Here is a 13,193-nt window from a genome sequence, read left to right as displayed (position 1 = left end):
AATAAAACAAAATTATAAAGAATTGATAGAAAAAAATGATAAACATTTACATTCATTTTAGTTCAAAACGTTACCTTTGCCATCTTGCTGGACACGTCCAGCACTAAACAGACCACTTTGACACCAGCCTGTATGAGGGAGAATGTGGGAGGAGGTGGAAGCTCAGTCCCATTCATGGGAAAGCTCTGGTGAAAGTCAGTGGAGTCTATGATTACATCCCATGCACTTCTGAGGCTGCACATCTGGTTCTGCAGGTTTGGTGCTTCTTGGTTGTGAGTACTTGCATTACAAAATTCAACCACCTGGCAATAAAAATAGCCTTTAAAAGAAAGGCACTTCTCCCGTACCAGACAAACTTCTCATTCTCAAGGAACTATGGGTAAAAGAAAAGGTGAACTGAAAGAAAGAAAATCAGAGGTGCTACAGTGATATATCTCTTTCCTTCAAGAATGACATCAAATTTACAAATAAACCTTGGCATTCTTGCTGGAAACACTAGCAACTTTGTGGTACTGAGAGCAATTTCTATTAAAATTTATTGTTATTTGGATAACAGAGAGAAAGTCAGGTGTGTGTGTATATATGATTGTACACACACACACACACACACACACACACACACAATCTTAGTCTTAAAAAACAAAGCAAAATGATCTCCCTCCTTCCTTAGCACAATATTGTGTTAAGAAAACAGCCAGGATAAGTTATCTTCAGCAGCCTATGCCTTGGAATAATATTTAATGACCGCTGCACCTTTATTTGTTGATCAGTCAATGTATATTGCTCTAGCTCAAGTATTGATATCTGTAAAAATAGGATAAGGGAATAAACAACTTAAATTTACTTCCTGATCCCCCCTCACCCTCACCCAATTTGGAAATATAGATATAATACACAGAAATATATATATAATTCACTGAATGATACTGAGCCTATGCCAATATCCTACTTAAAAATATGGTTTGCTTTGCTAAGCAATGCATCACCATCTATTCCCAGTGGCTCTATTCCTACAAAGAGTCAATACTTCCTGTTAACAGCGCAATGGAAACTTTGAGGTAGAAGAAACTGAACGGCCTCTCTAATCTCAGCTCTAATTTCATAGAAGAGAACACTGAAGCTTTGAAAGGTTGATAACTGCTTAAGGACCTGAGTTTCTTAGGGAAGTGCGGAGACTGGAGCAGAACCTGGTTTTGCTTTGCTTTGTTTAACCCTTTTTCTTCCATTTCATGACTATGGTTATGGAATTGTTAAACTTTTCTGACAAGATATTTATGAGTAGGTCTTTCAAAAGATCATGAAGATAGCACCTAATCACAAATAATGTGGATCAAATACATTGTTAGTTTCAGATATTAAAGCTACAAATTAAAAATGTAATGGATGAGATAAGAAGTATGAAAAATTGCCTTAGAGTTACAAAATAACTCTTAATCCTGACTAAAACCAGACTGAAATAAAATAGCTTGTTAACCCAGGGGACATTGGTCAGCCATGGAAACAAAGAGAAAACTCCACAGAGGCACATGTGGGCTGTACCTTCAGATCTGTGAATAGATGACCCACAGTGTGACTTATAGGTTTTTGTGAACTTAGATAGATATATCAGGCCATGAAGGCTGATGCCACTAAACCTCTGGATCACCTAATTCCTTCTTTTCCAATTCCATGCTCTCAGACCAGGCATCTGGTGAGAACTGGCTGTTCCAGACTGCTTCATCCAGAGAGAAAATAAGTTGGCCGGAGGATGCAAGTATGAGATCCTTATGACAGAGTGCTCTGTTAAAATAATAATTTTAAAAACAATATTCTGGATTTGTATGATAGTCTCTTGTCAGTTAGTTAGCATGAAATATTGACAAAGTTGGGTTTCTGAACCTGCAAAGCAGAGAGTTGGTTGAATTTCCCTAGTGATACCTTACCTTTCTTTTTAGGTTCTAGACTATTCAAAACAAAGGAAAGAGATGTAGGAACTGCATTTCAAATTCGGAGTGGTCTGCTATAAGTAGCATTTTAAGAAATGAGAGAAATATAATCATTTGTTATATCACTCTCATTAACTCAATGTAATTTCTTATGAAAGGATACAAGAACACCACCATATGAACAATTTATTTCGTGGTCCCCAGAGTCCCCTTGTTAAACCTCCCAGGAAAGCAAATAGTCACGATCCTAAAGGTATTATTTCGGTAATTATCTTGGGGGCTTCAGTTTTTAAATCTGTAGAATAAAATCTAGATCAACTCTAAGGTCCCCCAAGTTCTAAAGTATAGTGCATCTTAATTGTCTTATAATTTAAATACTTGAAACATGGGAAGAGAAGGAATCCTGCAAGAGTTTGTCATTCCAAAGGCATACTTACAGAAGATAAACTTTGCATGAACATTATTGATGCAGTTGCATTTTGGGTGCTATTGTAGATAAAAGTGCATCCTTCTTTAAAAAGCTTACTAATAATACAGTTTTCTTGAGGGCAAGGGCCTTTTTCACACACAAAAATGCCTGTGATATCAGATGAACACCTAAAAATGGAAAGAGAAACTAGGAATTAGGTCTGTTTTAGAAACATTTATGTTTCTTCTTGACTAGCTTATATAATTGTTTCAAGGATTGTAGCCTGCTAGATACATACAAACATTTAAAAACTGCTCTACTGGCCAGGCGTAGTGGCTCACACCTGTAATCCCAGCACTTTGGGAGGCTGAGGTCAGGAGTTTAAGACCAGCCTGGCCAACATGGTGAAACCCCATTTCTACTAAAAATACAAAAATTAGCCCAGCGTGGTGGTGGCTGCCTGCAACCCCAGCTACTCAGGAGGCTGAGGTAGGAGAATCGCTTGAACCCAGGTGGCAGAGGTTACGGTGAGCCAAGATCATGCCATTGCACTCCAGCCAGGGCAACAAGAGTGAAACTCCATCTCAGAAACAAAAAACAAAAACAAAACTGCTTTATTAAGAAAGTTCACTAATTTAGAAATGCATTCTACTTTATTTTTAAGCATTTTATCTTGATGGAGGGATTCTGTATTAACAAGGGCTTTAACGACTAAATAGGATCAAAGCAAAAGATACCAGGAAATCCAGATGGACTTTGGGAATGAGTGGCAATATCCTGGGTCAGCGTTCCTTTGAGTTCATTTCCACTTGCCATCAGGGAAAAAAAGAGAATGAACATGTACTGATAATATTTAACAGGATTCTTTCCTAAATAAGCAATCTCAAATGTTGTTGATGGGAATGAAAAATAGTGCCATTTTTAGGAGAAGAATCAGTCAATATCTACCAAAATCACCCTTTGACCAGTAATTGTTGGAAGAATTTGATATGTGATTCCGTCTGCACACATGAAAAATGACACGTATGTAACGCTATGAACTGCAGTGTTATTGATAATACAAAAGATAGGAAGCAACCTATGTGTCCACCAAGAGGAGACTGGTTGAATAAATTATGATACAGTCACATAATGGAACACTATGCAATTACAAAACGCAGAGCAAGGAAAAACATGTATTTCTAATCATTTGAATTTACCTGAAGAAATACTGAAAAAATAAACAAGAAACTAATCAAAATGGTTACTTAGAGGGCATGAGGGGAAACAGTGAAGATAGTGCTGTGAACAAGACAGCTATAAGCATGACTTTTTATATTATTTTGATATTTGAAACACATCAATACCAATTTAAAAATGACGTATAACTTAAGAACTGAAAACGAAAGGATCTCTTTCTTGTCAATTAAGTTTTAGCTGCAATTAAATTAATTGCTTAATAAAATTAGGCAATAATTTAATTGCTTAAGTTGTAAGCAATTTTAGAGTAAAATAAATAATGAATTATAACATTAGAAAGAGTAATAACCTTGTCACTTTAATTTGATTTTGCCCATTTATGTAGAAAGGTTTGTCATTGTTATACTCATCGAACACACCCCAACGGAGATGGGCCCATTCATGGACAAACACTCGGCCTGTGGAAGAAAAAGCTAGTGAAGACCAACATTTCTTGACTACACATACTCATTCCAAAGAGTTTAAGTTACTTCCCTCTTTCCCCTATCCCATTCCCATCTCCTCCCCCTCCACCCCCACCATCATAAAAAAGGCAGCATGAAAATATGTTTGGTCTTGTAAAAGCAGTAATTTACTTGTTGCACATCTATTTGAAGCTAGTGAGCAGTACCACATCCTCTCATTTCCCCAATGAAGCTGCCCAACAGGTTTCTATTCAGCTTCGTAGCGGCCTCTAAATTCAGGGTTTGGAGAAAGGGAAAGAAGCATGTCCAGATATGCAAATAAAACTTTCCTCATCTTCTGTTTGAGCTATCCAAGCAAGCCTGCCTTTTTTTTTTTTTTCCCTCACAGGTAATTTGTCTATCTAGAGCAATGGTTGAAACCTAGGTACTAGGGAGGGAGGAAGGAGCCAAAAAGGAGATCACAGAATCTTCTCCCTGGATGGTCCTTTCTCTTTTATTTTATTCCTTATTCTCCATGTTTATGTTTATTTTACAGCTTGTAGGTCAGGGAAACACCCATCTTCAGCATGAGATCCTTTAAAACTGTCTATCTCTCTAAATCTTACATTCCTTCAAAGTTCAGACCACAACTTTCTCATATAAGCTTTCCAGATGAACATCCCTCCCAAAGCACACATTTCTTTTATCAATTATTTGAAGTTCTGGGAACTCAGGAAGCGTGTGCTGAGTTGACTTAGGCTGTGGCATATTGTGTAATTTTTGGACCTTGAGACAAAGGAAGGGAGGGTAACAGTGCAAGCTGTGAATGTTGAGGGAAAGATTGTGCCTACTCATGAAATTTGGAAATGCTGATGAAATCATGTTTGAGCAGAAATTATCATCATCTCATGGTTACTAGGAAAGAAAAAAACAATGTTTTTCTAAAGATTTATAAAGTGTTTTATAAAGTGTATTTTATGGGGTGTGCCACTCCACTTCCTGCTAACTATACAGAGGATAACAAAATCCTCGTTAACAAAACCCTAGTTTAGATTTAACTAGTGTTAAAAAAGAAAATTAAGACATCACTTGAAAGGCACTACTGTTAAGTTGAATCAAAAACAAAAAATGAAGATTGGGATAGATAGTCCTTGACTGGTGATCTGTGCTCACTATTTTCTCCCTCACATCTCATTCACTAAATACCAGTCTCTAGGCCTATTACCCTGACTTCTCTCCAAAACTCCAGCCATCAATATCCAACCGCAGGCGGAACCACTTTCCCTGGCATAATCTACTGCTCCTCACCATGAACTTGCCTAGGTCCACATTTGTGAGATTTCTTCTTTACGCTGGTTTTGTCCATGTCTGACAAAAACCTGGTGTGTGCCTTGTTCCTTAAAGCTGTCTCCACATGCCTATTTCCTTTCATTCTGCAGCATTTCAGACCTCTTTTTGTTTTTTATCTCTGGAATATTTCTCATCACTTAGAGTTGCTAGAATTAAGTATGATAACATTTGAAAAGCAAATTGCAGAGCTCCTAGCACATAGAAAATTCTCATTGTCCTTATTACTATCCTTCCATCTCACTGCCTCCACTCATTTTTAAGTCTTGTGGCCCTATACCTCGACTTCTTCCAGTTATTCTCCTGATATCCGTTTCTCCCCCATTGATCAGAGAGAGCCAGATTAATCTTAAAACACTGCTTTGATGGAGTCACTTCTGTAGAAACCTTGAGTGTGGCCATCTTAGTGCATCACCCAGCCTCATGTGCATTTCAGCATTTTCTCCCACTGCCTACAGTCTCCCTGAACCATCATCGGGGTCTCTGTCTCTCTGATGCCTTTGATTTTTTGGCTGCCACAGTTTTCTTGATAGTCTTCCCACTATTTTCTCCCTTCTTTCCATTTATCAAAATGATGTTCAACCTTGAAGACCTTTTCCTTTGTGAGGCCATTTCCTACCAACCTTAGCTATAAATGACGTTTCCTTGACTGAATTCTTATAGCAATCCTCTCTGGGTCACTAATCTGGTGCTGAACTCTTTCTGGTTTACTTTAGCCCCCCCATCTTGGCATGGGTACAAAGCCTATCTTCCTATTTGAGTGGTAAGTCCTTGACAAGTTTCAGGTTTTGTGAGTGAGTCCCTTTCAGCACCAAGCACAGAATATTATAAATAGTACTGTCCAATGGCCACTGTTTCATTGGTCCCACTTACCTCGTGATCCATAGCCAGCTGTTAAGTTATCATTCAGTAGGAAATTAGGTGTGAAACGAATGTATTTTCCCTCTTTTCCACACCCTCTGTGCTGTAGGGTGTATGGATCATCTCCATGTGCCCCATACCAGTCAGTCACTATGACATTTGCCTAAATTAAAAGAAATGCCTTGTAATAGTTTCTCAACTCTGATGTTGGTGACATAAATGTATATATTCATTAAAGCACTTTGAACTGTACATTTAAGATGTGTGCATTTTGTTGTACATAATTATACCCCAATTTAAAAACAGAATTGAAGAAAAACACCTTGTATATGGAGTTTAAAATGCACCCACAGCTAAATATCAATAAAATCACTTGGGATTTCCAAAAAGGTCTATGTTATAAAAGCTTAACAAATTTTTATGGAACTTCATTACTTCCATTTGACCTTTCTACTTTTCAGATTAAAATATTCTCAAAAGTGAATCCTGTAAAAGTCTGATCTAACAAAACACTTAATTACACTATAAAAATATAATTAAAATATGTGAAGAAACTCTAAAAGCACTTATACATCATTCAGAACCATATTATAAAATGTTACAGCCTTTTGTAAACAACTTTCTGTGGGTTATTTTATTGGCATAAGACAATAGGACATTTTTCTTTGGAAATTTGTCCTCTGTTTCCTGTAACCAATTCCAATGAAGTTATATTTTATCTCATGGCCTGATCATTTCCCTTACTGTTGTCGAAACATATTTTAAGTCCAAAGCTGAATTATCCAGTCATATAACTATCAAGACAATAAAATATTATATACAACATTGTTTCTTTTATTTTCAGGAAGAAAGATAAGATATTCAGGAAGAAAGATAAGATATTGTTCTGGACATGCCCTTAACAGTTAAATATGCTGTTAATATTTTTAAAAATCTGATTTTGGAAAAATATACCTAATATGATCCAATATATATAATTATCACTCTATGTACTATATATATATATATATATATATATATATATGTTGTGCATGTGTGTATGTGTGTGCATCTGTGTCTATGTGTGTGCCACTGAGAAGAGGACAATATTTTTCATTTTTACTTTCCACATTTCTACATTATTTAATTTTTTGCAGTGAGCATGAATTACTTTTATAATAATAAACATTTATTTTTAGAAAGATAAGAATTCAAGCCTAGGGCATTACAAGGAGGAACCTACAAAAAAGGCTGAAGAGGTCATGCTCTTGGCTAGTTCTCGCTTGGATAAAACCTCATTCCTATGTCTGAAAATTCGTCCTGAGGCAAAAAGGGAAGAGTGCTCTTCATGGAATGGAATACTCAGAGGCTGTATGGGGTTACCTTAAACCTTGTAGACCACAGTAATTCAGCTCTTATCTACTTTTCCTAACCCTATTCCCCCTTCATTGATTCCTACCTACCTACACCACATTGTAGACTTGCACGGACAAGAACTACATTGCTGGTCCTTGGGTTCTCTGCAGTGCCTAGCATGGCCCCCGTACATAATGATCATTCACTAAGTGTTTGCTTAATTGACATTCTGGGGTTAAAGAATTGGTATCCAACAGATACATGAACAGCATTCAGTGACTCTTGTTTCCTTTGGTCATTCTGTTCACTCATATTTTCATTTTTGCTTTACTTATTTATTTCTCTCCCCTCCATTAGTATCAAGAGTATTACTTTGGCAACTTTGTTTTGGTGTTTGTTGTCTCCAACACCTCTTAGTTCTATTGAAGACCAAGTAGATGAATATAATCTCTATTGACAGGTAGCAACAACAAAGCTTAGTGCAAAAAGCATGGGTTTTAGAGTCAAATAGACATTCAAATTGTGGCTCTGTAATTTACTAGCTGTTTGATTTGGGACAAAGTCCATTCGAGCTCCAGTGTTTTAATTTATGATCAAGGAAATTAATTTTAAGTTATGTGATAGTTTACCCAGTTCCCCACCTATCCTATCTTCATGTGCAAGCATTGTCAAATGCTTTCATCTGGTCATAAGTTACACGCTTTTCACAGGCTCTTTAACTTCTTCAGAATGTTGAGGTACCTAGCTGGATTGCTATACCATTCAATTTCTGACAGAGTAACTTCGAGGGAGAGCTAAGAATGAAACAGAGTTAGGAAATTTCATACTAAGGGTCAGAAATAAGGAAAGGGGAAAGCTTTACTACATGTTTGAGTCATTCTGTTAGAGATGCAGTTAGTCTCAAACCTACTCCATTGCTGAAACACTGAGCTAAGTTGTCAATGCCTCTGCTTCTGGCCCTTCTGGTAGCTGCAGTGGGCTCTTGTTCACAGTTGACTTCAAACAGTGGTTTACCATTTATATTATTTAACTTTTACTTATAGTGTGCAGAGTAGCATGTACCAGACATCATCATGGGTGCTTAATCATGATCTGCAACTTATGAGAGCCTTTCAAGGTGAAGTTCTTCGATGGGGGAAAAAAAAGGTAGCCATTCCCCTACTTACCCACATCCCCACATCCTTCCTCGCTTCCTTCTAATCTCCTTATTCCTCTAAAACAGTATCCTGGACTTGAGCTAATGTGAAATTCTGATAATCTAGCCCATGGCATGAGAAGGCAGTCATATTTTCATATGCATAGTGGTTTATATTTCTGTCTGGACATGCTTGTTTATTGTCCCCAACAGGATGGTAAAAGGAGGTAGTCATAATTGCAGCTCTTTTTGCAGCTCATCCTCAATAGGATAAAACTAGTTCTTGATCCTCAACCAAACTTTTCAGAAAAGACTCTGTAAGTTACAAAATAAAGAGATTTTCTGAGAAGCTACTTAGGCAATGGCATTTTACTCATTTTTTTACTCCACAATTTGTACTCATTTATTCTCAGATATTTTGTTGATAACATTCTGCCCATTAATGTTATTTATATTTTTAATACCGATGATTTGTTTTTACTTAACTTCTCACTTTTAGAGTTTGAGCATAATATATTTTTGTGTTTTTTCCCCCTTAAGATCATTTAATGAAATCCTGGAGTCTTACCTTTTCATATGATTCTTGTTTTACTTTGCTGTAATTATTAGCTTTCCATGTGGCAGGTATTAAAATTTTTATATTTCTGAAAAATACTCTTCTTTTGGTAGCATTAAATAGGTAAAATGAAGCTTCAGTTATCATTTCCTAGCCAAACAAAAGAAAAACTGATTTTATCATTTGTAAATCCTGTATGTTTTGGTTTTATGCTTAAACAGTAATAAAAAATATTGAAAATAATTTGAAGAAACCCATTTCTTTTAGAGAAAGCACTAGACTTTGGAAAACATAGAATCATTTTTTTTAACTTTAAATGATTATCTGGAAGATTTTAGGACACTAATTATATGTCTGTGCTTGCCTTCATAGTTTTCCCAATTTTGAGAAAGGCTTTTAAGCTATTACTGAGCAAATCCTTTTCATGTCACACCTATGGGCATGTTCAAGACCACACCTTATGGTGGTATTGATTTCACTAAAGCAATACCAAAAGAAGGCTCTTATATATTAGAGCTATGATCCTCCCTTGCCATATTAAAGTAAAAATGGTCAATTATGTTACAGCACACTAAGTGAAAAGAAATAATTTTGCTTTTTGGCCTTTCACTCTTTCTACCTAAGAATTCTCACCCTCAGGATGGAATCCACAATATGATTTTAACAAGCATGCTCGTTATCATGCCTGTTCATTAGTTAAATATTCAGTCTTTGTTGCCACAATGGGTTGTTATTTTTCTAAGTTGCTACCCTGAACACAGTCATGTAGGAAAACAAAAGAGCTGAAACTAGTAGTAACCAACAATGTAAAATGCCTGGCACTTAGTTGGAGCTTAAAAACTAGCTCTTCTCAGCTTATTCCAGTTCCCCAGTTTCCTCTTCTTGTTTTTCACAACCTCCGTCAGTTAGCACAACTACTTTTAACTGCCCTCAAGTCATTATTCATTTGTTGTAAGAATTCCTTGCCTGTTTATTTTGAAGATTTAGAAATCCAACAATAACAAAAGAGAAGACTAGATCAACACTTTGAGCTGAGACTACACAGAATTAGATGAACAGACTGGCTTAGTTAGCCATAATCATAAACCTGTGGCACTATCCTTTATAAATGCTGTTCTATTACTCAAATACGAACAAGGCAGGGTAGTTAGCTTTTTAAAGAAGGCTACAGGTCTGATCAAATGGGATACTCATATTAATTTCATAATTTCCACTCACCTTAATGTTTGAGATGAGATTCTGATTCTCAGGTACCTGAGGATTAATTGCAATGAGCAATCCATTATACCCATTGTCTCGAAGCTGTACTCCAGCTCCCAGGAATGGGAGTTCTAAACTTAGGGCAACCAGGAGAGTCACAAGCTTCAGGTTACAAATAGGACCTGCATTACCCCTTTGGATCATGTTGTAGAGAAGTCTCCAGTTCACTCACACTGAGCAGGCTGCGTACATTGTGTCAGGTTTTCAGTGCGGAAGCAGGTAGTTTCTTCTTGAGCTTGCAAGGTTTTAGAACATAAGATGAAGGAGGTGTCTTCTTTGAAAAATCTGGGGTGGATCCATCTGGGACCTGCCTCTACAAGTCCTTTTTCTCTAGGCAATGCTACACTTGCCTGTTCTGTGGCTGAGCTGCTTCCTGAATCATGGTTGGGCAAGAAACTTTCTGCCCCTCATTCATTTTATAACTTCTCAGAAAGAAGTGGGGAATAAGACCAGAGGAGCTTAAAAGCAGGAAATCTGGCTGGCTGCGCTCGAAGTCAGTATATCTGAATTGTTCAGTACATTTGCAGTAGAAACACAGAAGTCTATAGTGATTTCCTCTCCTTGTTTTTCATAACCTCCTCCATCAGTTGGTACAACTACTTTCTACTGCCCTAATTTTTCATTTGTTGTAAGATCTCCTTGCCTGTTTATTTGCAAGATTAAGAAATCCATTCTTCAGCCCAGTCCCTAGAGCCCTTGGGTCAGATAGTCTGGGCAAGCTCTCAGCTGATGGTTGGGGTCAGATATCAGATATCCCCCAGGGAGGGCCAACTGCCAGGAACTTGGGTGCCTGTGCATTCCTCTCCCTCTGGCCTTGCTACCTTTTGTCTCTGTACCAAGAAGAAGAATAGATTTCTCCTTCAGCTGTCTCCTGAGGGCAAGGCCCTGCCTCAGTCAACCCTCCATTACTCCAGGACCTAAAATAGGATCTAATATATTGTAACAGTCACAAATATTTTGTGACCGATTCATAATACCTGATATTTACCTCATGCTTTAAAGTTTACAAACAAGCTCACTTAAATATGAATACTCTGATGCAGGCATAATTTTTACTTTTCAAATGAAGACAGACACTTGAGGCTCAGAAATTCTGATTATGAAAATTAGCCAGTGAGAGAAGAAACTAACATTTATTGGGTGAAGTATTTTATTATACCCGTTTTATGGGTGACAGAACTAATGCTCAAAACATTCTAAGTAACTTGCTCATGGTTGGGAGTATTATCATCATACTAAAATGAACCAACTGACTCCAAATTCCATGGTTTTTCCGTATATATGTTCTCTCTTAGCTACTAAATTATCTTAGGAACCTCCTCTCTCCCTCTTCTTTGTGTATAAGAACACTGCAGTGACAGCTATTGTAAAACTAAAGAAAAAGTTTTATTCACAGGGTTAGAGGTCCACAGCCAACAAAACCTCAGTGTTGGAACCATCTGCACACTCTTCCCTGCTGTGGCCCCATCTCTGAAAGTTGCTGGGAAGGGGAGTGTAGCAGTTAGGAAAGGGTTTGTCTTGCTCTAAACAGGGATTTCATCACCAACATTGTCTCTTTTCTGCTCTGCTTTCCATCTTCATGGCCAATGTGATGTCACTCTTCTCCCCACCAAGGTTGGATTCTTCTGAACCTGGGCTTTGACGTTGTACTGCTCTGTTGACAGATGCTGAGGAGATTTTTTTCACCTTGCTGTCTTGCTTGAAACCTATTCTCTTGCCTTTTCTCACCTGCTTTTCCTTCAAATACCAGCTGTGTCCTGGAAACCTGGCCTGAGCTCCCTAACTAGGTCAAATTCCCTTCTTTCATGCTTCTATAGCATCAGATAACTCACCTTTGCTGCATGAACATGGTAACAATGTTACATTTATACCATATAATTGATTGTCAGCTTCCTGCTGTATGAGAGAAGGAATGGGATCTGGTTTTATTCAGTGCTTTCCAGCGCCTAGCTTGGTAAACTCTCTGTGGAATGACTGAATGAATGGAGTCAGGAGAAGTAAACAAAACCAGATGGTCAAGGAGCATGGGATTACAGTGTAAAAACTGTTTCCCTCATTTTTGTTTTCTAGAAGGCATCTCTTCTGTTCTAGAGCAGTTTCCCTCTTGCTCCCTCTTGACAGGCAGTGCTTGGGTAGGGCGCACCCCTGGAGAATGAGATGGCGCTGGTCATTACATGGCTGCCCAAGTGTCTAACCCTAAAGTTCAAAAGTCAGTTTATCTGACTTGTCTTCTAAACCAAATTCCCAGCCGTAGATATTTTCTACTTGTTCAAACTGTGTCTTTAGAGTAGAAGGACAGAGGTGTGGCTGCTCTGAAGGCTCTGTCTGTAACTGTGACTCATTGAGCAGAACAACGCACTTCATTTCAAATGTCCTTGGCAGTTTATTTTCTTATGCCAACCTCTTATGATTTGAAGAATAAAAATATTCCCATCAGTAAAGCAATATGCTCAAAAACTAAACTCCTAAGCACACTGTAAGGGTGGCTTTTTTGCCAACACCCAGGGAAGTTTCTTTTTGACGCTTGTATAGGTTATTTGCTGTGGAAGGGGGTGATTGAGGACTGACATTCAGCACTCTCTCCACTTGCTTTTGTCATTATGATGGCTCCCTTGGGATGTGAGGGTGGAGAATATTGGCTAGAGTGTACATGCAGCTTTATAAAGAACAGCCACAAATGACCAATTTTGTCCAACTTCACTTGGGTTGAAACCTGAACAAGCTCACTCAGGCTTCGCTTAGC

General features: G+C 37.7%; 1 protein-coding gene across 1 annotated transcript in view; it reads right to left on the bottom strand.

The window, feature by feature from the left end:
• CLCA2 (chloride channel accessory 2) overlaps nucleotides 1–10,778 on the bottom strand; it is a 31,727-nt gene extending 20,949 nt beyond the window's left edge. The window contains exons 1-6 of the mRNA XM_017499859.2: nucleotides 10,409–10,778; nucleotides 9,203–9,340; nucleotides 6,177–6,327; nucleotides 3,863–3,971; nucleotides 2,363–2,522; nucleotides 75–302 (exon numbers count right to left, since the gene is read on the bottom strand). Coding sequence (XP_017355348.1) covers nucleotides 75–302; nucleotides 2,363–2,522; nucleotides 3,863–3,971; nucleotides 6,177–6,327; nucleotides 9,203–9,340; nucleotides 10,409–10,594 — 972 coding nt within the window. The 5' untranslated portion in view covers nucleotides 10,595–10,778. The remainder of the gene's footprint in view (nucleotides 1–74; nucleotides 303–2,362; nucleotides 2,523–3,862; nucleotides 3,972–6,176; nucleotides 6,328–9,202; nucleotides 9,341–10,408) is intronic.
• Nucleotides 10,779–13,193: the final 2,415 nt, after the last annotated feature.

The sequence above is a fragment of the Cebus imitator genome, unplaced genomic scaffold (genome assembly GCF_001604975.1).
Source record: "Cebus imitator isolate Cc_AM_T3 unplaced genomic scaffold, Cebus_imitator-1.0 Scaffold261, whole genome shotgun sequence".
NCBI classification, from domain to species: domain Eukaryota; kingdom Metazoa; phylum Chordata; class Mammalia; order Primates; family Cebidae; genus Cebus; species Cebus imitator.
This window is presented reverse-complemented; position numbering and strand designations above follow the sequence as displayed.